The sequence below is a fragment of the Lontra canadensis genome, unplaced genomic scaffold, assembly GCF_010015895.1.
Source record: "Lontra canadensis isolate GAN:19392208 unplaced genomic scaffold, GSC_riverotter_1.0 scaffold107, whole genome shotgun sequence".
In the NCBI taxonomy this organism is placed as follows: Eukaryota; Metazoa; Chordata; class Mammalia; order Carnivora; family Mustelidae; genus Lontra; species Lontra canadensis.
Window position 1 is genome coordinate 6,023,103 of NW_022631101.1, and position 24,382 is coordinate 6,047,484.

The window sequence follows — 24,382 nt, forward strand, 5'->3', positions numbered from 1 at the left end:
TACAGAGTGATTCATTGTTCTTTTCTCTCTTAGAAATCAGGAACGATGATTCTCTGCAATGTCACTTGGAAAATCGAAGCAATCAGAAGAGTGTGGAACAATGGTGTGAACATAATACATTTGCAAATATTCTTAATCAGAGTGAAAGTCATTTCCTGTTAAAGCAAAATGATGATATATTTGACTTATGTGAAAAACCTTTAAAATCCAATTTACGTTTTGAAAACAGGGGTATAAACTATAACTCAAAGAACTCTGAGTTTAATGAAGATGCAAAATCCCTTCTTCATACTAACCATGAACAATTTTATAGTGTAATAAAATTTCCTCTAAGTGTAAAACCCATCAACAATAATTCGCAGGTCATTAAACAGCAGAGAACTCACAACATGCAGAAAGCCCATGTATGTGGTGACTGTGGGAAAGCCTTTGTCAAGGTGTCTCAGCTCATTGATCATCACAGAGTTCATACTCGAGAGAAACCTCATGGATGCAGTCTGTGTGGGAAGGCATTCTCTAGAAAATCCAGTCTAACTGAACACCAGAGAACTCATACAGGACTGAAACACGAATGTACTGAACGTGACAAAACGTTCCTCAAGAAATCACAGTTCAGTTTACACCAGAAAACTCATATGGGACAGAAGCCTTATACATGTAACGAATGTGGGAAAGCGTTCATCAAGAAGTGTCGGCTTCTTTATCATCAGCGAACTCATACAGGAGAGAAGCCCCATGCATGCAGTCTATGTGAGAAAGCCTTCTCTACAAAGTTCAGTCTCGCTACACATCAGAAAACTCATACAGGAGAAAAACCTTATATATGCAGTGGCTGTGGAAAAGGCTTCATCGAGAAAAGGCGTCTTGTTGCACATCAGCGAACTCATACCGGTGAGAAACCTTTTATATGCAATGAATGTGGGAAAGGTTTCACCTTGAAGAACAGTCTTATCACACATCAGCAAACTCATACAGAACAGAAATTGTATACGTGCAGTGAGTGTGGCAAAGGCTTCTCAGGGAAGCACTGTCTCATCGTACATCAGCGATCTCATACAGGAGAGAAACCCTACACATGTAGTGAGTGTGGAAAAGGCTTCACCTTGAAGAGTCCTCTCATCAGACATCAGCGAACGCATACAGGAGAGAAGCCCTATGTGTGCAGTGTATGTGGAAAAGGCTTTACCATGAAGAGTGATCTCATTGTACACCAGCGAACTCATACTGCAGAGAAGCCATATCTATGCAATGATTGTGGGAAAGGCTTCGCTGTGAAGAACCGTCTGATTGTACATCAACGCACTCACACAGGAGAGAAACCTTATATATGCAGCGAATGTGGCAAAGGCTTTCCAGCAAAGATACGGCTGATTGGACATCAACGAACTCATACAGGGGAGAAGCCCTATATATGCAACGAATGTGGCAAAGGCTTCACAGAGAAGAGTCATCTCAATGTGCACAGGCGCACTCATACAGGAGAGAAACCCTATATATGTAACGAATGTGGCAAAGGCTTAACTGGGAAAAGCATGCTCATTGCCCATTTGCGAACTCATACTGGGGAGAAACCGTATATATGCAATGAATGTGGGAAAGGTTTCACCATGAAGAGTACTCTGGGTATACATCAGCAAACTCACACTGGGGAGAAACCATACAAATGCAATGAATGCGATAAAGCTTTCAGGAAGAAAACCTGCCTCATACAACATCAGAGATGTCACACAGGAAAAACTTCCTTTGCGTGTCCTGAATGTGGAAAATTTTCTTTGCGTAAAAATGACCTCATTACCCATCAGAGAATTCACACAGGAGAGAAACCATATGAATGCAGTGAATGTGGGAAAGCCTTCACTACAAAGTCAGGGCTCAATGTTCATCAAAGAAAACATACAGGAGAGAGGCCCTATGGATGCAGTGATTGTGGGAAAGCTTTTGCCCACTTGTCAATCCTTGTTAAACATAAGAGAATTCATAGATAGTCACTTTGGGATAACCTGTTGCCAGTTGTAGGCCCTCAAGATAATAGTATGTAATGAAAATAACAGTGCAAAGAATGGTATCATCTTGAGTAATCAATTGTGTCATATTTTATGTTGAGGAAAAAATTGACAAAACAACTCACAATCATCCTTGATGAAAATGTTTTAGGACATTATACATCTAAAAAGTGTACACTGAAATAGATTCTATGAATGTGAAAGACGAGGAAAGCCTTCAGTGGGAAGTAGACCCTATCATGTGATCATCACAGATAATGAGTATTTCCAGTTGGCAGAAATGGAATTGTGGGAAAACCTTTGCCCGGAAGTAAGACCTCAATAAATGTCAGTTCGCACGAGACAAGTACTTCCTATGGCAATGAATACAGTAGGGCTTGAAGTAATATTTTGCCAGGAAATCCATACAGAAATAACTTAGGAACACATTGGATGTGGTGGACTTCAGCAAAATATCAGACAACTTAGAGGAAAGAAGCCTTGAAGCCTTGGGGAAATGATGAATGAGAGCATTCTGTCACATCTAAACATAACGGATAAAACGCCTCACAAGCATCCAGAACAGGACACTTAAGCTATATTTGATTGCCTTGTCATTGATTTTATAAATTTTAAATAGTGGTCGTTACTCTCACCATGAATTAAATTTTTTTTAAAAGATTTTATTTATTGATTTGACAGAGATCACAAGTAGACAGAGAGGCAGGCAGAGAGAGAGAGGGAAGCAGGCTCCCTGCTGAGCAGAGAGCCCGATGCGGGACTCGATTCCAGGACCCTGAGATCATGACCTGAGCCGAAGGCAGCGGCCTTAACCCACTGAGCCACCCAGGTGCCCCTCACCATGAATTAAATTTTAATATGTACAGTGCGGGAGTGTTCTATGCCTGTGTCATTATATAATTAACTTTAGAATTTCTTTAGTTCCAAGTTTGTTATTACAGAATACTTGACGTATTTAAAAATGAAGCAATATGTTAATTTCATAGTATAACAATATATTTGGATGTGTTTAACCAAGTTATAAGTACCATCAGTTTTGAATTTGAAATAAGTTTAGAATCACAAACACTGGACTATTTCAGAAATTTCCTAAATGTCCTTCAGCCAGCTATTTCCAAAGGTAACATTTTACATAACCAGAGTTCATTATCAAAGAGAGGAAAGTGAAATTATAATGCTTTTAACCACAGGATTTACTTGGGTCTGACCAGTTGGTTTTTGTTTTTTTTTTTAAGATTTTGTTTATTTATTTGAGAGAGACAGCACAAGCAGGAAGGAAGGTAGAGGGAGAAGCAGACTGCCCACTGAGCAGGGAGCCTGATGCGGGACTTGATCCCTGGGATCTTGACCTGAGCTGAAGGCAGACTCTTAATCGATTGAGCCACCCAGGTGCCCAGACCTCACCAGTTGTAACATGTACTCATTTTTCTTTCTTTCTTTTTTTTTTTTTATATAGTTTTAAGAAACTTTATCACATGCGTAGGTTTGTGTAACCAATACCGCAGAATGTTTTGTCAACACAAACCCCTTCATGCTACTCCTTCATAGTCAAATTTTCTGTGACCCTGACGCCTGGCATCAGAGATTCTGTAAGTTTGTCATTTATAGACTATGAGGAAAGTAGAATCATTTAGCACTTACTCTTTGGCCTTGTGAGATAATAGGAAATATATACATTGGTCTCTACCCCTGGTTCCTGGCACACATTCCTAAAATCCTTGTAAATTACTAAGTGAGGAGTGCACTAGGGGCTTTTTTTTTTTTTTTTAAAGATTTTATTTAGTGATTTGACAGAGATCACAAGTAGGCAGAGAGGCAGGCAGAGAGAGAGAGAGGAAAGCAGGCTCCCTGCTGAGCGTAGAGTCCGAAGGGGCATTTTTCATTCTAATGAGGCAGCACTGGGTGGGCTCCTGTATGGCTTCTGGATTGGGACAGGTCCCCAGAGAGAGAGACGAAGCCATAGTCAGAAGCTTAGAACTTCCAGCCTTGTCTCCTCTCCCCTTCCCTCCCCACCCCCAGTCCTTCAGAAAAGAGAGAGGTAAATTAAATTAATAACTGATCAATTCTACCCAAGGATGCCTCCATAAAACCCCAATGGCAGGTGAATTTCCAGGTAGGTGAACACAGCCCTCCACGTCCCCAGCGCTGGTGAAGAGTGCGTGGAGAGCACGGAGAGCACCGCACTTGGTCGTGGTCACCCTCCGGGGAGCCCTCACAGGCTGTGGGTCTGGTGCATCTGACTGGGTGTGGGTCCCGAGTGAGGGGCCTAGCCAGTGAAGCAGGAACGCGTGTGGGGGACATTTGCCATATTTGGGGTTTTATTTGGGGCCAGTCACCAAGGAATGCCAGCTTGAGTTAAGGCGTAGTCTTCAGAGACTGATGATGAAAGGACGATGGTCAGGGGCCTGGGGCCTGTGTGTTAACTCAGGCTCAGTGACTGAAAACTAGGTGGCAGGTGCGGACCCATGATCACTGCCCCTAGGCTACCTTAGGGATGTCACCCAGGGGTCCTGACAGGGAGCAGCCTGCCGCCGTAGGGGCGGGAGTTTCCATGGACCAGAGCTCCTGCAGTGAACTTGAGGTTGAATTTGAGGTTAATGTGTTTGGGGAGTGCAGGGTTTGTCCGTGTTTAGGAGCATTGGAGTCTGGGAGTTTTGAGACCCATAGCCCTGGGCTAGTGGGTCTTTTGAGGCCCAACCTTCAGATGGAAACATTTCCTTTTAGTCTTTCGAGTCGCTTCTCAAGGTTCTTACAAAAATGTGAAGAAAAATTTGTCTCCTACATCCACTCTTCCCACTGTCCCCACAGAAATGGGAGTAGTACACCATGATCAAGTGGTGTGTCCATGACTAAAGAGAGGATTTTTAACTTACGACCAAATTTACTCTGATATTTCCTCTCAGGTTTGACACAAGTAAAAGCAACCATTGTCCTAAATGCTCCTCCTCAGTGAGAGCTATTTTGTTAAAAGAGATTTTTTTAGATCACGTTTCAAAAAATTGGGGTCATCTACATTCAAGACTCTGCCTAGCTTCTAACACTCCTGTGTGCTTTTGTATTGTTTTTAGAAAATATCAAAAATTCCTGTTTCGGGGCACCTGGGTGGCTCAGTGGGTTAAATCCTCTGCCTTTGGCTCAGGTCGTGATCCCAGGATCTTGGGATCGAGCCCCGCATCGGGCTCTCTGCTCAGCGGGGAGCCTGCTTCCTCCTCTCTCTCTCTGCCTGCCTCTCTGCCTACTTGTGATCTCTGTCTGCCAAATAAATAAATAAAATCTTTAAAAAAAAAATTCCTGTTTCTCCCCCTTATCAGCAGCATTTTCTACTCAAAATTTTTTGGATTTTGTCGATTCCAATATCTGAGTCCTTGTATCACACAGCGGTTTTAATTTGTAATTTCCTAATACTGAATGACGTTGATCATCTTTTCATATGCTTGTTTGCCATCTGTTTGTCTTTGATCGAGAACCTGTTCAAGGTCTTTGCCCATTTTTAACAGAGTTTTCTTATACATTTTATATGAGAAAATCAAGGAAACATGATTTCTGAATGCATTATTGTATTCTTGGACAGAAAAAAGATAGTAGTGGAAAAACTTGTGAAATATGAATAAAATCTGTAATATAGTTGAGTATTACACAATTTTTAAAATTAACATATAATGTATTATTTGTTTCAGGGGTACAGGTCTGTGAATCATCAGTCTTACACAATTCACAGCACTCACCATAGCACATACCCTGCCCAGTGTCCATCACCCGGCCACCCCATTCCTCCCACCCCCCTCCACTCCAGCAACCCTCACTTTGTTTCCTGAGATTAAGAGTCTCTTATGGTTTGTCCCTCTCTGGTTTTGTCTTGTTTCATTTTTCCCTCCCTTCCCCTATGATCCTCTGTCTTGTTTCTCAAATCCCTCATATCAGTGAGATCACATGATAATTGTCTTTCTCTTACCGACTTATTTCACTTAGCATAATACCCTCTAGTTCTATCCACATCATTGCAAATGCCAAGATTTCATTTTTGATGGCTCCATAACATTCCACTTATACAATGTTGTTTTCTTAATTTGACAAATGTACCGTAATTATATAGAGTGGTCACATGAGAGGAAGCTGAATAAAGCATATTAATTTTGTGACTTTTATGTAAATCTAAGCTTTTCTGAAAACAAAAAGTTTATTAAAAATAGATATAACCTATGTCCATTATATCAGTACAACTGGGAAAAATAGGTGTAACCTAATTTTATCATAATATCTCATTGAAAACGTAGTTCCATATTATAAAATGTTTATGCATATCTATATATGATATTATTAAACAGCTGTAATAATATAGGTGAATTTGTAGGATGGTAACTAGAGTCTCATAAGATGTATGCATTAAAATAAGATATACTTGAACAAATTCTTCAATTATGTTCAGTTTCTATTTTTATCCTCTTTATTCAAATTCTCACATTCTTTTTCTTTAAATTTTATTTATTTATTTGATAGAGAGAAAGATCACAAGTAGACAGAGAGGCAGGCAGAGAGAGAGGGGGAAGCAGGGTCCCAGAGAGCCTGATGTAGGGCTTGATCCCAGGACCCTGGGATCATGACCTGAGCCAAAGGCAGAGGCCCAACCCACTGAGCCACCCAGGCGCCCTTCAAATTCTCACATTCTTTTTTTTTTTTTTTAAGATTATTTATTTATTTATTTGAAAGAGAGAGAGATCACAAGTAGATGGAGAGGCAGGCAGAGAGAGAGAGAGGGAAGCAGGCTCCCTGCTGAGTGGAGAACCGGATACGGGACTTGATCCCAGGACTCTGAGATCATGACCTGAGCCGAAGGTAGCGGCTTAACCCACTGAGCCACTCAGGCGCCCCAAATTCTCACATTCTTACTGCAAGATTTGTTGTAACTTTTTTCTTATATGTTCCAGATATCTCCATTTACTTTTATGCCTCAGTAGTTTATATATTTCAATTCTATGTGGTGTTTTTAAAAAAAATCATACCCTATACATTTTGTAGTATGGTACAGCAATTCATTTCAACAGGCTTATTGTCAAAATGTACATATAATATTTACCATTAGTGAGTGTACAACTCAATGACATTTACTAAGTTTAGAGACTTGTGCCACCAGCACCACAATCCAATTTTTAGAAATTTTCATGATCACCAAAAGTAACTGGATGGTTATTTTGTTATTGTCATTACTGTTATTTGTCAAAAATTTTGACAATTTTTAAATTTTTTTTTATTTTCAGCATAACAGTATTCCTTGTTTTTGCACCACACCCAGTGCTCCATGCAATCCGTGCCCTCTAATACCCACCACCTGGTTCCCCCAACCTCCCACCCTCCACCGCTTCAAACCCTTCAGATTGTTTTTCAGAGTCCATAGTGTCTCATGGTTCACCTCCCCTTCCAATTTCCCCCAACTCCCTTCTCCTCTCTAACTCCCCTTGTTCTCCATGCTATTTGTTATGCTCCACAAATAAGTGAAACCATATGATAATTGACTCTCTTTGCTTGACTTATTTCACTCAGCATAATCTCTTCCAGTCCCGTCCACGTTGCTACAAAAGTTGGGTATTCATCCTTTCTGATGGAAGCATAACGCTCCATAGTGTATATGGACCACATCTTCCTTATCCATATGACAATTTTTAAAAAAAAATATTTTATTTGTCAGACAGAGAGTGCACAAGCAGGGGTAATGGCAGGTAGAGCGAGAAGCAGGCTCCTCACTGAGCAAGGAACCTGATGCCGGACTCAATCCCAGGACCCTGAGATCACAGCCTGAGCTGAAGGCAGAGGCTTAACCTACTGAGCCACCCAGACATCCTGACACTTCTTTATATATTCTGAATACAAGTCCTTTATGAGATGTATAATGTGGAAATATTTTCTCCTAATATCTGGCTCTACTTTTCACTTCTTAAATACAGTGCTTAGAAAGTGCAAATGTTTAAAAGAAAAAAAATACAGATATTTTAATTTTTATTTATATTTATTTATTTATAATTTTTATTTATTTATTATTTTTTAAAGATTTTTATTTATTTATTTGACGGACAGATCACAAGTAGTCAGAGAGGCAGGCAGAGAGAGAGAGGAGGAAGCAGGCTCCCCACTGAACAGAGAGCCTGATGCGGAGCTCGATCCCAGGACCCTGAGTCCATGACCTGAGCCGAAGGCAGAGGCTTTAACCCACTGAGCCACCAAGGCGCCCCTATTATTATTTTTTAAGTAGGCTCCATGCCCAGTGTAGGGCCTGAACTCCTGACTGCGAGATCAAGAGAGTCACATGCTCTACAGACTGAGCCAGCCAGATATCCGAAATACAAATTTTTTTTGTATTTTATTTGTATTTATTTTGTATTATATATGTATGTATATATATAAATATATATAGTATTTTAACTATGTCAAACTTAATACTTTTTCTTTTATGGCTCATCCATTACTGTCTTGTGTCAGAACTTATGGCTAACTTATTTGATTTATGAACATTATCTCCAGTTTGCCTTTCTAAATTTCATACTGTTAACCCTTACATTTAGGTCTGGGAAATATCTTTAGTTAATTTTTGTATATGGTTAGAGTTAAAGGTTCTAATTTATTTTTCTGCAAATAGAAATACAATTATCCCAGCATTGTTTGTTGAAAAAACTAATCCTTTTGAATCATCTTGGTACTTTGGGAGAAAAGCTATTGACCTTAATATTTTTGGACTGTCAGTTGTGGTTGTACCTTTCTCATTGGATCCGGACCCTTGTTCGCCTCACTTTAGTGGCCTTTCCCTGAGGCCCCAATCCCAGCCCCAGTGTAGGTTCCTCTCAGGTGCTCTTTCCTTTAGTTGGTGATGGCCAGTCTCATACCCACGAGGGAAAGAAGCACAAAATCATTCACTGCAACTGCCCCTCAGAACAATGTATTACTTAAAATATAACCCCCGGGAAATTTTACTAGTTACCAAGCACATTTAGATGCAGCCTTAAGAAAAACAGATACTGCAACAGGCCTCTGCAGGAGAGGATGATATATGGCCTTGAAGCCGAGCAGCTGGGGATGCCCGCCTCGCTCAGGGCGGAACACCGCCTGCTTCATTTTCCTGTTATCTCTCCTTTCCCTCCGGAGAGCACCTGTGGCTACTTAGATAAGTCCTTTGAATGTGCTTGTTCAACTATAAACTTTATACTGCTTGTTCAGACATATTTTGCCCTGCTTCTTGTTTATCTACAAGGCATATGACTAACGTTTGACCTTCATCAACTCTTCTGTTGGTTACTGTTTCTACCTAATAAAAGCAAGACTGTGGAGTTGCTTGGGGCAGTAGTCTTTTCGACTGTTGTCCCCTGCTCCCAATCTCTTGCAGCTGACTTGTTTGTGCCTAATTCTTCTCTTGTTCGCCCACTGGAAGCGGCAATTCACCTGTAACCCAGAAGGCTGACCCCCACCGTTTCAATAAGAATCAAGTATGGGGGTGCCTGGGTGGCTCAGTGGGTTAAAGCCTCTGCCTTCTGCTGGGGTTGTGGTCCCAGGGTCCCAGGATCCCAGGGTCCTGGGATCGAGTCCCACATCGGGCTCTCTACTCCACGGGAGCCTGCTTCGCCCTCTCTCAGCCTGCCTCTCAGCCTACTTGTGATCTCTGTCTGTCAAATAAATAAATAAAATCTTAAAAAAAAAAAACAAATATGTGCTGGTTGCTACATTCTTACAGGGCCTCATGACTGCCTGTAAATCTCACCCATAGTTAATATCAAACTGAAAGACAAACCAGCGAAATCTTGCAAATGTAGTTTTAGGAGTAGAAATTTTTTTTTTAATATATATATATTTTAAAGATTTTATTTATTGATTTGACAGAGAGAGATCACAAGTAGACAGAGAGGCAGGCAGAGAGAGAGAGAGAGAGAGAGAGAGAGAAGGCAGGCTCCCCGCTGAGAGAGAAGGCAGGCTCCCCGCTGAGCAGAGAACCCGATGTGGGATTTGATCCCAGGACCGTGAGATCATGACCTGAGCCGAAGGCAGCGGCTTAACCCACTGGGCCACCCAGGTGCCCCTAGGAGTAGAAATTTAAAGAAAACATTAGTGATCTAACACTCCTGGCATGTCCCCTCGTCCTTGAGCACTAAGCATATAACCAATAGTCTCTTACAGCAAAAGTGCACTTCTTCCCGCGGAGGGGTCCAGTCCCCGAGCTACTTAAATAAACTTACTAAGTTGCACCACAGAACCTCTCAAGAATTCTTTCCTGACTGCTGTGATCAACAGTCCCGCAACGACACCGTTCTAGTTGCCCAAAATCTTTCTGTTCTTAAAAACCGCTTCCTGCAAGCAATTTTTCACCAAAAGCTTTCTGCGGGTGTCCGTTTACCGGATGTATTACCTTTTTTTCCTTTTTTTTTTTTTTAAGATTTTATTTATTTATTTGACAGACAGAGATCACAAGTAATCAGAGAGGCAGGCAGAGAGAGGAGGAAGCGGGCTCCATGCTGAGCAGAGAGCCTGATGCGGGGCTTGATCCCAGGACCCAGGGACCATGACCCCAGCCGAAGCCAGTGGCTCCAACCCACTGAGCCACCCAGGCACCCCCGGATGTATTACTTTTTCTCTCCAGAAGGTCCTTCTCTGCTGCGGTATCCACACCTGAAGTTCCACTGACTGTTTTGAAACTTCCTTTTTTTTTTTTTTTAACTTCCTTTTTAAAAAATACAAAGTGGATAATATACACCCAGACCTTGTTACTTCCTGTCCAGCCCGCGAACACGATTTAGCCCACACCATTTTTGCCTCCAAGAGCTTGAGTCTCTAGGAATCTACCCATTTCCCGCACCAGCCAAAGTTGAGGACGAGGTATGAATGGCTTTTCAGGACCTCGCCAAGCCCGGCTTGTGGCCGCAAACCCGTCCCTTTGACTGGTGTACTTCAGGCGTCCCAACATGGCCGCCCCCACAGCCACAACGAGCGGGCGCAGACATATTGGCTTCCTGGAACTAAAGCCAAGCAGTTGTTCGCCGTTCTTCAAAGGCTTCAGGTCCTCCTCGGCCGCCATAGGCTGACAAGCGTTTGGACGACGTTCCCAGGAGTAGAAGCAGTTCGCGGAAGTGTTACGTTTAGACTCTCTTTTTGTTCCGGAGAAAATCAGGTCAGTGTGTGTTTTTATTCCTTGAAGATTCCCTGGTCTTTGTTTTCTATTTTTGTCCCGTTAGGAGGTTTGTTTCTCACAGAATGACGTGACGTCCCCAGGGTAGAAGTGGAGTAGGGGGAGCCCGTGGAATTATTGGCGGGGATCGATTGGGCCGAGCACGAAAGTGGAGGCATTTGAGAGGAACGAGCTGGGAGTCTGTGACTCACCTGTCCGTGGTTAGGGTACTTTTGGGGTCAGTAAGTCGGCTCAGGGTCTGTAGAGCTCAACCTCTGTGTCCGGGCTGTCGAGAGGTTGGGGTTCTGCAGATCCGTCCGCTTGTCGGTGGTGCAGGCGATGCGGATCATTTACGGTGATCGCAGTGTCTGGTTCCAGTTGGTGTTTGATTTGGGGCTCAGTAATGTTGGGGCCCGGGTGGATGCTCGTAACATCGGGGTGTCTGGCCTGGGTTTCGGATTAGTAAGCGGGTGTGTAATGAGTGTCTGGTACACAGAGATGCATGTGAGGACCGCGGCTTTGGACGCCAAGGCCCCGGAGCTGGAGTTTCGATTGAGGTTCCAACCTCGGCTGCTGGAACAGAAGGCTGCAGAGCTCAGAAGAGTAGTTCGAAACCCTCTGTTTTTTATTCGTTTTTAAAAGTCTTTTGTTCAGAGGTTGACTAACTTCAGACCGAGGGATTCACCCACCACCCCTCTCCTCTGTCTGTTAGGAGCCGTCAGTGGCTGCTTTCCCGCGGAAAAGGAAGAATTGAGTCCTTGTGCCAGGGATCTTAAAGTTGAAAATGTGTAATATCCATCCCTTTGCAGAAAATGTTTGTCAACGCCTGCACTCACCTCTTAATACCTAACAGCGGCGAACACTGTTGCTGCCTTTCCCGACATACATTCACTACTTTACTCTTTGCTGAAAGAATGTCCACTTTGTTTAGTATGTCCTTCTTGCAAGGTGACCCACATCTCGGTTTATTACTAAGTACTGGTTGGTCTTATTCAGTCATGGTGCTTCCAGTTGCCATTGCTAATGACTGGATTTCTGTGACATGAGCTTAGTATATTATATAGTGCATTTCTAGCCAAATATGTGAAAATCTGTTTAGTGGTTTCTGGGGGAGCCGTTTCTCTTTTATATAAGCAATTCCATGAATCTCTTTTTCCATGTCCACGATGATATTGTCTGAGTATAACCTTAATTTTCATTCCAGTTAACAATGTTTATAATTTATTCTTATCTCAGTGTATTGGGTCTACCCAGCAATCAGGTGGTAGTGGACATACCTATGTGTCCAGTTGCTTACCCATAAAATTCATCTGCTGTATTGTCTGGAGTTAACATGTTCCCAGGAGGGTTAGACAATAAAATTTTTGAATTTATCCAGGATTTCAAACTTACGACCGAAAAATGTTCATAGTATTTTTCAAGACAAAAATAAAAAAAATAGTCTATTTTACCTGAGTTATCCGTTTCATTACAAACGGGTATGTTTTATTGGTATTTTTAAAGAACAGGCTTTTGGTGTTGTTGAGTACTTCTGTTTATTTGTTTAAAAGATCTACCAGTTGATCTGTATAAAAGTAATGTATATTTATATAAAGCCATCACTGCCCATGTCAAGAAACAGAATGCTGCCAGCATCCAGTGGTGCGCTATGAGTCTCCTCCTAACTATATTGCATTCTCGCACCCAAAGGGAATTACCATCCTGCTGTCAGTATCAAGCCCTTTAAGGCTTTTCTTTATGTAGTTTTTTTTTTAAAGATTTTATTTTTTTATTTGACAGAGAGAGATCACAAGTAGGCAGAGAGGCAGGCAGAGAGAGAGAGGAGGAAGCAGGCTCCATGCCAAGCAGAGAGCCCGATGCGGGGCTCGATCCCAGGACCCTGAGATCATGACCTGAGCTGAAGGCAGAGGCTTAACCCACTGAGCCACCTAGGTGCCCCGTATAGTTTTATCATATTAAAAAGTCATTCCTAATCATATTTTATTTAGTTGTATCTTTCTGTGTCAGTGTAATTATACTTCATGCATCTTTAAATGTGAGGCTGCTTTTGCTCAATACTTTTAAGAACGATTCATGTTTTTGCAAATAGATGTATCTGTGTTTGCTCTGCAACAAGAATCAGGCATATTCTGTGAATATACAATAAATATTTTAGGAGTTGCTACCGTAAGAAGTTTGTCACATACGCTTCTTTGTTTTTGTAGTACAGTCTTTAAAAACATGGAAATGATGTGGGGACAATCATTCTTAGCTTCAAATTGTGTAGTAGTTGTAGTTTCTACACAGCATTACATATTTTGAGTATATGGCAGGTTTTCCTACTATTAATTAAATGTATTGTTTGCAGTTTGGATTGTTAGGAAGAATGCTGCTCTGAAAATTGTCTGTTTTCTGGTTCACGTGTGCCCTTATTTCGGTGTGAAGGGTGGTGTAGCTTAGATGTGTATCTCAGAGTGAAATTGCTGTGTCTCAGGGTGTGTTTAACTTCAACCAAAACAGGCAATGCCAGAATGTTTTACAGAGCAGTTGTACCATTTATAGTTCTTCCAGTAGAATATCATTTGCTTTATACTATAGTTTATGTAGCTTCTTTAAATATCTTTCCATACCCTAATATTGTTGAGAGATTTTCCTATATTCTTAAAAATATATTGATTTGAGGGGCACCTGGGTGGCTCAGTCGTTAAGCGTCTACCTTTGGCTCAGGTCATGATACCAGGGTCCTGGGCTCCCTGCTTGGTGGGAAGCCCGTTTCTCCCTCTCCCATCCCCCCTGCTTGTGTTCCCCTCTCTTGCTGTGTCTCTTTCTGTCAAGTAAATAAAATCTTTTTTAAAAATTTGCATCTTTCATTAATTGATAGCTGTCCTCTACAGTGATTTTTGTGTATGATGTGGGGTGGGGTTTAGCCATCTCCTTGTCCCCTCAACCCCAGAACGGACATCTCATTGTCCCTGCATCATTTTTTAAAAAGACAACCTTAGGGGTGCCTGGGTGGCTCAGTCGGTTAAGTGTCTGACTTTGGCTCAGGACCCTGAGATCATGACCTGAGCTGAAGGCAGAGGCTTAACTGACTGAGTCACCCAGGTGCCCCAGAGACATGGCATCTTTAAAATGCTTGGTTTTCTGGGTCATTGTCATAGTCAATGTCTTACTATTTATTTAAGTCTTAAAATTTCAGTATTTCTTTCTACTTATCAGATATTTTTGGTGTTCTTCAAAAGAGTGCCGTTGATAGATTTTGTTTGTTGATGGGCTGTTTGTTCCATCAGTTACTGGGAGAGGTGTGCTGAAGTCTTCTATTGGAATGATTGGTTTGTTCTTGTTTTTTGGTCCACTTTTGCTGTATATATTTCAAGGTTGTATTGTTAAGTGGATAGAAATTGCAGATTTTTATAATGTGGTGAATTGAATCTCTTAACCAGTGAGTGTTCTCTTTCTCTGTAGTGATATTTGGGCTTTTTGGTCCATTTTGTCTGAGAATATAGTTACACCAGATGATATATGGTTACTCTTCCCATGGTGTATCTTTTTCTAATCTTTTGTTCTTGAATTTTCCATGCCATTGTTTCAGACACGTAACCTATAATAGCATATTGTTAAATTTTATATTTTAATCCAGACTATTTTGAGACGTTTGTGTTTAATTTACTGAAATCCTTCTTTTATTTATACTTCATATAATTCTTAGTATGTTTTGTTTAAGAATAGTCATCCAAGTGAGCTGTAGTACTCCACTTGTTCTTAGTTCCCCCCCCCTTTTTTTGCCTTGTTTTGGATGAATTTGTCATTATATACCCCCTTCTGTCAGCACGAAAATTACATACCTTAAGACAATTGTTAGTTTTCATCATGACACTAGAGATAATATACAGCATGGAGCCTTCCTTTTTCAAATTCTTTTTATTAATTAGTACTTTTACACTCTTTTCCAGTGAGACAGGATCTGAGAACACTTAACTTCATTTACCACTCTCCAATTTATTTACAATATTCTGTACTTATGTCTTTATTTAAAACTCCCTGAGATATTATGAAGTAATAATACTTAACTTGTAAGACAGTGCCTCTGACTTGCCCAGTACACTGGTTTTCACACCAGTGTGCTTGAAAGAAGTGATTCTACTCACCGACTGTACAAAAGCTCTGGAGAGGTACCTGAACACACATGGTTTAAAGGAAAACAGTGCCCCGATAGTCTCCTTCTTGTGTGCTCTGTTTTATAAAAGTGATTTGCGTGAGAATCCCTTTCTCCTGAGGCATGGTGCTGGGGTAGATCTCATTTTCCTCTTCAGTGTCACACTCACCCAACTTACATGTCACAGAACGAAGGAAAACTTTGTGCATTTAGAACCTTGGGCTTTATTGGTCAGAAGAAAGAATCTTCTGGGCCAGCAAATAAAGGGACGCTTAGCAGTGCCGTGTGCTCAGGAGCTGTGGAGAGGGTCTGGACGAGAGGAAATGCGCCCCTCAGACTCCCTTGTCTCCTCAGCCCACAGGTCCTGATGCCCCAGGAGCAAAAGGATCATGTGAAGGAGGAAGAGGTTACAAGATGTGGTGTCAGTTTTTATGGGGGCACACCTGACCGAGACTGAGATTTCTGAAGAGAAACTAGAAGTAGATCCAGGAGACACAAAGCCGAGTTTTCCCACTGCCAGCTGTTTCAGAGGCCAGAAAAAATGATCCAGGTCCAGGTGACTTTTGGTTTGTTTTATTCTTTCCTTTGTTCCTTAATAGAATTGTAGAGGCCTGTAAAAAATCAGCTGCATGAATCTGAAAAGCATACATATTTCTTCTGCTTATCATATACATATGGATGGTGTTTCTAGGTTAAGAAGATTGAACTTTTACATGTTATAGAAACTTCTCATTGGAAGAATGGATGGATGACTGTGCACAATTACAGAATATTTAATTAGGCATCTGCTTCTTCCACAATGTTTCAAAATACCCATCCCCATTTAGATACAGTCTATAGCGTGGAAATAAGCAGACAAATTTTAACATTTCTTCTCTATCATCAAAAGGATGTCACTTCATTAGAGAACACTGTTATTACAGGAATCCCTGACATTTGATGATGTGGCCGTGGACTTCACCTGGGACGAGTGGCAGCTCCTGGCCCCTGCCCAGAAGGACCTGTACCGGGACGTGATGTTGGAGAACTATAGGAACCTGGTGTCAGTGGGTGAGGACAGCTCCCCAGTGTCACTTGGAGGGTCCCCATCAGTGACCTTTCCTTTCTCAGCTTCTTAAAGCTCTGTGGTGTCTGTGTTGCTCTGAAGTGAGATTCTTAGTCCCCTCCCTGGCTCCAGACACAGGGGTATATTCTCCTGTGTGCAGGAGTGCAAGCCATTACTTTGTACATATGTGTGATTTACGATGCCATATATATGTATCGCACATACATGTATGTGAAACAAATGTATTTTTGGTCTTCATCCCAAATTTTGGCACAGAGCTCCTATAACAGTTGTGATTTCCTAAGTTATAAGAGGATAATAAAATGGGTGTCTTTTGTTACTTAAATAACAAGACCCTTTCGACCACATTCGAGTTTATGTTAATGAGGTGATTTTTGGAAAGCAGTTGTTTAACTGAAGGACGGAGTCTGGTTGCCAAGGGAACCAACCACCATGACAGGGTTGGAACTCTGAGTTCCATCGCACCTCTGGGGAGGAGAGAAGAGTTGGAGTTTGAATCAGTCACCAAAGTCTAATGATTTAATTAATCATGTCTACTTAATAATGTCTCCATAAAAACCCAAAAGGACAGTTTTTTGAGGCCTTTTGAATTGGTGAACAAAAGGAGGTGGGGGGAAAGTACTCAGAGAGAGCATGGAAGCCCCCCACCCCTTCCCACATACCTGGTACTGCGTACCTCTTACACTGGGCTGTGCCTGAGTTTATAGCAAACCAGCAATGTGATAAGGAAACTTCCCGAGTTCTGTGAGTTGCTCCAGCAAATTAACTGAATCTGAAAAGAAGCCCGGGAAATAATTTGGACTTGTGACTGGGGAAGTCTCAGGGAAGTGGGGGGGGGGTGGTGTGCAGTGTTGTGGGCGTGAACCCCTAACCTGTGGATCTGAAGCCATCACGAGGTGGAGAATGTCAGAGCTAAATTGTTGGACACCCAGTCAGTGTCCCTTGGTGTCACGGAATTCTTCGGTGTGCGAAAACCTCCCATATCAGATGTCAGAAGTACTGTAGAAGAGTATCAACAGTAAAGGAGATGCATAGCGCAGAAAGGTTTTCCTCTATGATGTGAAAATTGTTTTGTCCTTAACTGTAACATTCGGTGGTCTTCCCAGACCCCAAGCCTGAAGCTTAGTCTTTTATCTTCTGTCATTCCCATGAACAGGTTTTCACACTAGCAAACCCGATGCGCTCTCCAAGTTGGATCCAGGAGAACCAACATGGACAGGAGAAGATGACATCCCCTGTCGTACCCTTTCAGGTGAGTCCGAGAACCTGGAGGGGGTCAGGAGGGGGCAGGCTATGGAAATCATACTCTGATTGGTCAGATAAGAGGCACAGCTGTGAGAGGTAGGCAGTGCCTTCATGCATCTCTCTCCTGATGTGTGACCTCTTTTTCTTCATAGGAATTTAGAGAAAAATGTATGTTTTACCTATTCAGGGATCTCTTCCATTTTTATTTTCTGTACATCTTAATTTTTTGCTTATTTGCATAGTTCTCTTTTTCTTAGGATTCACAGATCTTTCCCTTCTTTTTTTTTTTTTTTAAATCTTTCCTTTCTTCATACCCTTCTACCTTCCTTGCCATAACCGTCCACTGCCCAGAGGCCCCTCCCCAAACAGAAAACTTTGAATTCCTCACTGTCTTCTAACTGCTGCACCTTTGTGTCCCACTGGCAATGTTGATTTTCCTTCCTGACCTCCTCTAAATCCTGGATGCTGTGTCCCCAAAGTAAGCTGGTCTTCACTGGGCCCTTGTCCTCACTTTGAGGTCCTCCAAAGGTTCTGTTTTCCATTTTCTCATCTGGTCTCATAACTTTCAAACTTTTTTCTTTCTTTCTTTCCCTTCCTTCCTTCCTCTCTTTGTTTTTCTCTCTCTCTTAATCTCTCTCTTTTTCTTTCTCTTTTAAAGCTTTATTTAATTTATTTAATTAAGCTTTATTTAATTAAGCAATCTCTATACCCAGTGTGGGACTCCCACTCACAGCCTGAGATCAGGAGTTGCCTGCTTCTCTGACTGAACCAGCTAAGCACCTCAAACCTTCTTTATTCTAATAAGCTAAGCTTCTTCGGTTCCCTGCAGAAGACTCTCAAACGGACATATCCTGAAAGTGATCCGCCAGACTTCAGTTTTGTATCATTCACTCGCCCCTTGGCAAGTTCCCAATAAGCGCAAGGAACTCTCATCATCTTCCCTCCCAGAAAACCCCTATAAGCTTAGGTTCTCTATACTCCTGTGCATCTTACATCCTGGCCATCCAGACATTACCTCAGATGTTCCCTATATGCAGAGCTCTCATCTTTAAAGGAGTCTCTTGTTCCTGAATTTGAGCTTAAAAAATATTTTAGCATGCTCCAGTCTCCATTCTAACCTAAGCCAGATCATAACTCAGGCCTCCTTTAATTCCTCTATGTATTTACTAATTTTGAATTTTCTTCTCGTTCCTTGTAGGTGTTAAACTGTTGTGTTCATTTCTTTGAAACTTTTATTTTTTTCCATCATATTCTGCTGACAGGAAGTCCCAGTTAACCATGTTACCTGGTCACAGGACATGAAATTGTGTTCTCCATAATGTATTATCTTGCTTACACAAATACAGAGTTTTGTCATCTCTCTTACACTCTCAAAACTGTGTTCTGTACGTGTGATTGCTTCCTTCCTTCATTCCTTTAAAAATCATTTGTGATAGCACTGTATGCTTGAGGATCCAGTGGACATGCATACAAGTACACCAAGAGCTTTCATTCTAAGAGGTTTAAAAAATTAATCAAAATAAACAAATAGGGACGCCTGGGTGGCTCAGCAGGTTAAGCCTCTGCCTTCAGCTCAGGTCATGATCTCGGGGTCCTGGGATCGAGTCCCGCATCGGGCTCTCTGCTCGGCAGAAAGCCTGCTTTCTCCTCTCTCTCTCTCTCTGCCTGCCTCTCTGCCTGCTTGTGATCTCTGTCTGTCAAATAAATAAATAAAATCTTTAAAAAAAAACAAATAAATAATATGTCCAGAGGGTTAAAAGTACTGTGATAAAAATTTAGTCGTTATAACAGAACAGTAGGGGCTTGGTCTCCTCTTTAGGAATGGAACGTACAAGGTGCCTTAGGGCCAGGAGGTGAGGGAAATTAGCAGGCTGCTGGATTGGGAGTGTTCCAAGCAGAGAGCAGAGCAAACTTAAAAGCCCAAAGCAGGAATGTGTTTGAGAAACATCAAGGAGCTGTGTGGGCAGAGTGGAGTGTGCTGTCGGGAACATGATGGAAAAAAGGTTAAAGAGGCTGTAACAGCAGGGGGAAGGGAGAGTAAGATCATTCAAGTAATCCATTTCAAGGAATCATGATTTTGTTTCTAATAAGATGAGAAAGCATGAGCAGTTCTTGAGTACTGGGATGACACGAACTAATTCTGTTTCAGAGAATCCCTCTGGTTGTTGTACAGGCAGTAGAGAGTGGTGGGCACAAGGGCCATGTAGGCGGCTGTTGCACCACATGATGGCAGATCGGCTGGCTTCAGCATGGGTGGAGGGGAAATGTTGGTCACGTTCTGGATGTAGTCATTACAGAGGACGGGTGAGATTCAACATTAATATGGCCTTTGTGAGAGGAAGGAATGGATGGAGGTGGAAGGTAAGGCTCTGGGCGTGAAAACAGGTGTTAGGGACAGTAAAACAGCGTGACTGAACAATGAGTGCTTGGCCTTGCCCGTGATTTGAGGTATGGGAAATCCTTGTTAAGGTACATTTGAGCAGGTAGATGAGGGATGTGAGTAGGCTCCCTGGGTAAGGAAGATCCACAGTAAAACTGGAAAGCTGGAAAGCTCCTGAGGCAGAAGTGTGGTCTGCAGAATTTAGGAAGAGTAGACAGAGCAAGACTGGAGAGAAGGTCAACGGGGTGGTGGCTGGGGGTTGGGATAGCAGGTCGCATAAGAGCCTTTCAGGGACATGGTAAGACCTTGATTTTATTCCTCAGGAGATGAGAAAACATTAGGGAGTTTCGAGCAGTGGAGGCTTGACTCGATATAATTTACATTCGGAAGGATCACCTTGGCTGTTGTCTAGAAAGCTGACAGGAGCTGGCTGGGCAGGAACAGGAAAGCCAAGCAGGAGGCCGCTGCTATGGAACAAGAAAGTGACTGGCTTCCATGAAGGTGCGAGGCACTGGTGTTGGTCCAGTTCCGGTTATGATTATGAAGAGGGCAGGCGGGACTGATCGCGGAGGGAGAACCTATGTGTGAGTGAGACACAGATGACAGGCGGTGCTGAGTCCTGTCCTGGTTAGAGGGAAGAGCAGAGGTGCCATTCACTGTGCCAGAGGGGCTATGTGGAGGAGGAGATTCGGGACGGGAGATCAGGAGTTCCCTTTTGGATGTTGTAGGTTACATGTTGTTTGGAGCCCAGCGCGTATCATTATTGTTGCTCCCCAAGGCAGATGGTGACAGCGAATCCTCCAGGGAGGCCTGTCTTCCTCCACAGTGTCACCTGATTTCCTGCATCTCTCTCCATCCCCATTGCTCCTTCACACCAGTTTTCACAGTGTGCAGCTTCCTGTGTCCTTTAACCAAACTGCAGTGTAGGCCCCTGAACATGAGGACTCTGAGTGTGTCCCCAGCATGAGTACCGTGTCCTGCACACAGTAGTCCTCAGTACAGATTTGTGACATGACTGAGTCTGTCTCTGGCCAGTTTGGATGAGGTGGCCCTCCAACCTGTGGTCTGCTGTTCCTGGGAAATTGTGTGTATTTCATAGGCGCTGCGTGTTTTGCAAGGCCTCGTTTAGACATCAGTCAAATCTGTATTTATTTATTGTGAACGATCCAACCTTGTTTTTACACTATCTTTTGGGTTATTTATATTATTGTTTTATCAGATGTGCAAGGAACATCAAACATGTATCAATACTAATTTTGTAGAGTCATCACTAAATAGACATATGACATCAAGGGAGTCTTTTAGTTGTCTTTTGTCCAAATCAAGATGATAAATGAATTCCTTATTCTTTTCCTTTCTAGGAATCTGGAAACTTGACGAATATTTGCCAGAGCACTTACAAACTGATATCATGGAGAATAGCGTAGAACGATGGCACAAAGAGGGAACATTTGACAGTAATGTTCGTCAGAGCACAGCTCGTTTTGTGTTAAGGCAAAATCATGATATGTGTGACTTACATGGAAAAATTACAAAACCAAACTTAACTTTACTTCACCAGAGCAGAAACTGTGAAATAAAGAACCCTGCAGATCTTACTGGAGATGGGAAATCCCTTCTGCATGCTAACAATGAACAATTTCATCCTAGAACTAAATTCCCTGAAAGCAGGAAACTCATCAGTACTAAGTCCCAATTCATCAAGCATCAGAAAACACAAAAAATAGACAAGCCTCATGTATGCAGTGAATGTGGGAAAGCCTTCATCAAGAAGTCCTGGCTCACTGATCACCAGATCATTCATACAGGAGAGAAACCCCACAGGTGTAGTCTGTGTGGGAAGGCGTTCTCCAGAAAGTTCATGCTCACTGAACACCAGAGAACACATACAGGAGAAAAACCTTATGAATGCTCTGAATGTGGCAAAGCCTTCCTCAAGAAATCACGGCTCAATATACATCAGAAAACACACACAGGAGAGAAATCCTATATATGCAGTGAATGTGGGAAAGGCTTCATCCAGAAGGGCAATCTCATTGTGCATCAGCGCATCCATACTGGAGAGAAACCTTACATATGCAGCGAGTGTGGGAAAGGCTTCATCCAGAAGACATGCCTGATAGCACATCAAAGATTTCACACAGGAAAGACTCCCTTTGTGTGCAGTGAATGTGGAAAATCCTGTTCCCAGAAGTCAGGTCTCATTAAACATCAAAGAATCCACACGGGAGAGAAACCCTTTGAATGCAGTGAATGTGGGAAAGCCTTTACCACAAAGCAAAAGCTCATCGTCCATCAAAGAACTCACACGGGCGAGAGACCCTATATCTGCAGTGAGTGTGGGAAAGCTTTTGCCTACATGTCTTGCCTTGTTAAACATAAGAGAATACACACGAGAGAGAAATGTGGAGACTCAGTCAAAGTGGAAAGTCCTCCCTCAGGGCATCACAGCTTATCACAGACCGGTGGTGCCACGCAGGGGAAAGCCCTTGTCAATACTGTGACTGTGCAGGTGCCTTCTGTGGCTTGTCCGACGTCACTAAACATCAGTGGGCTCTTAGCAAATAGGAATGTGGTCATAGTGGGACAGCCTGCAGCCAGATGTGCACCCTCAGGAGACAACAGAGGATTTGCACAGGACAGAGACCTCATGAATGCAGTGAATGTGGTCGTGCCTTCCGTGGTCAATTATGTCTTATTTTATGTCGCAGAAAACCAGTAGGAGAAAGCAGAGAAGGGTTGAGCAAACATTTCTAGGCCATATTATGGCTGAAAAGTATATCCTGCGAGGAACTGTTATGAATCCTGAGGGTGGGAAAGTTTGAGCTCATCCTGTTAAAAATATGCCTTGAAACAGAGGCATAATCTGATGTCAACCCAAATACATACGCCTCAGTTGCTGTATGTGTCTGTCAAAGGAATGAAGGAATATCAAGTTCAGTAAGTGGAGGAAATAAATTCAATCAAGGCTAACCTTGGGTGGGCGGGGTATGGGGCATGTGTATATCAATTCCGTTTTTGCAGGCCAAGGGGAAGGAGTAATTGGAAACTGGGATGTCTGCTGTGAACTCTTAGAAGGTTATTTTCTACAGAGGCACTCATGGAACAGCAGCCTTAGAATGAGTCCGTTCATTCATTTACCGAGTATTTGTTAAATACTCCCTTTGTACTGGGTCCTGTTTGAGGAGGTGAGGATTCAGTGGTGACCAAAACAAAAAGGCCATGGTCTCCTGGGAGAGAGCACTGAGGTACCTGGATTATCTTTAAGTGGTACATTTACACCAGCTAATCTAGAAAGAGGATGTAAATATCTATTCTACGTGAAATAGATACCGTCTTGGTTCATTCTGGTGGCTGTAAGAGCATACTGTAGCCTGGATGGCTTATAAAAAGAGAAATTTATTTAAAAGAAAAAGAAGTGCGGAGTTCTTACATAATGAAAGTTTCAGAATGTTCTAAATTACACACGAGAAGTCTTGAATAAATAATGAAAGAAAAAAGTTATTTCTGTTTTGGAAGCTGCAAGGTCGAAGATAAAGGTGGTGGGAGATTTGGTGTCTGCTGAAGGTCTGCTTCCTGGCTCGGGGAAGGCAGTCATCTCACTGTGTCCTCACATAGGGGAAGGGGAGAGCCATTCTCTGGGATGTCCTACCAGGGCACTAATCCCATTCGCGTGTGTTCTACCATCATGACCTAATCACCTCTCAAGGGCCCACTTCTTAGTACCATCATATCTGGGATTAGGATTCAATATATGAATTTGGGGGAGGGGACACAAACAGTCCAGAGAAGATAATGGAGTACGGAAGTCCCCTCTTATGTGTGGGGTGTATGTTCTAAGACCCCCCAGTGGATGCCTGAAGCTAGGCAAGCACTGAACCCTATCCTATATACAGTATGTTTTTTCTTATACAGGCACACCTCTGGTGAAGTCGAATTTATAAATTAATCATAGTCAGAATTAACACCAAAACCAGTAATAAAATAGAACAAGTATAACAATACCCTGTAATAAAAGTTATGTGAATGTGGTCTCTCTCAAAACATTTTACTGTCCTGTACTTGCCCTTCTGTGATTATGTGAGATGATTAAAAGGCCCATGAGATACGTACGAAGTGATCTGGAGGACTTGTGATCCAGGGTTAGGTCAGTGCTGCTGTCGGGAGGATTTGTGACTTAGGGTTAGGCCGCTGCTGCTGTCAGGAGGATCATCTGCTTCCAAACCGCCTTTGACCTCAGGTAACCCCTGAAAGTGAAGCCACAGATAAGGGGTGACACTGTTTGGTTCTAGGGATTATGATAATTTCTTGTTCAAAGGGTGTATTACTTCAGTGGAGGGCAAGGACTCAATGGATTTTAAAGCACCCTTGATATAAGTAAGTTTTGTTTTTTTTTTTAATGTCCATATCTTCT

The 24,382-nt window shown here is 42.4% G+C and overlaps 1 protein-coding gene across 1 annotated transcript in view; it reads left to right on the forward strand.

The window, feature by feature from the left end:
- LOC116855961 overlaps window positions 1-24,014 on the forward strand; it is a 31,540-nt gene extending 7,526 nt beyond the window's left edge. Inside the window, exons 4-11 of the mRNA XM_032839051.1 lie at window positions 34-1,984; window positions 9,418-9,472; window positions 10,930-11,145; window positions 11,479-11,745; window positions 15,744-15,833; window positions 16,201-16,327; window positions 17,500-17,595; window positions 21,330-24,014. Coding sequence (XP_032694942.1) covers window positions 34-1,984; window positions 9,418-9,472; window positions 10,930-11,145; window positions 11,479-11,745; window positions 15,744-15,833; window positions 16,201-16,327; window positions 17,500-17,595; window positions 21,330-22,690 — 4,163 coding nt within the window. The 3' untranslated portion in view covers window positions 22,691-24,014. The remainder of the gene's footprint in view (window positions 1-33; window positions 1,985-9,417; window positions 9,473-10,929; window positions 11,146-11,478; window positions 11,746-15,743; window positions 15,834-16,200; window positions 16,328-17,499; window positions 17,596-21,329) is intronic.
- The last annotated feature ends 368 nt before the right edge of the window (window positions 24,015-24,382 follow it).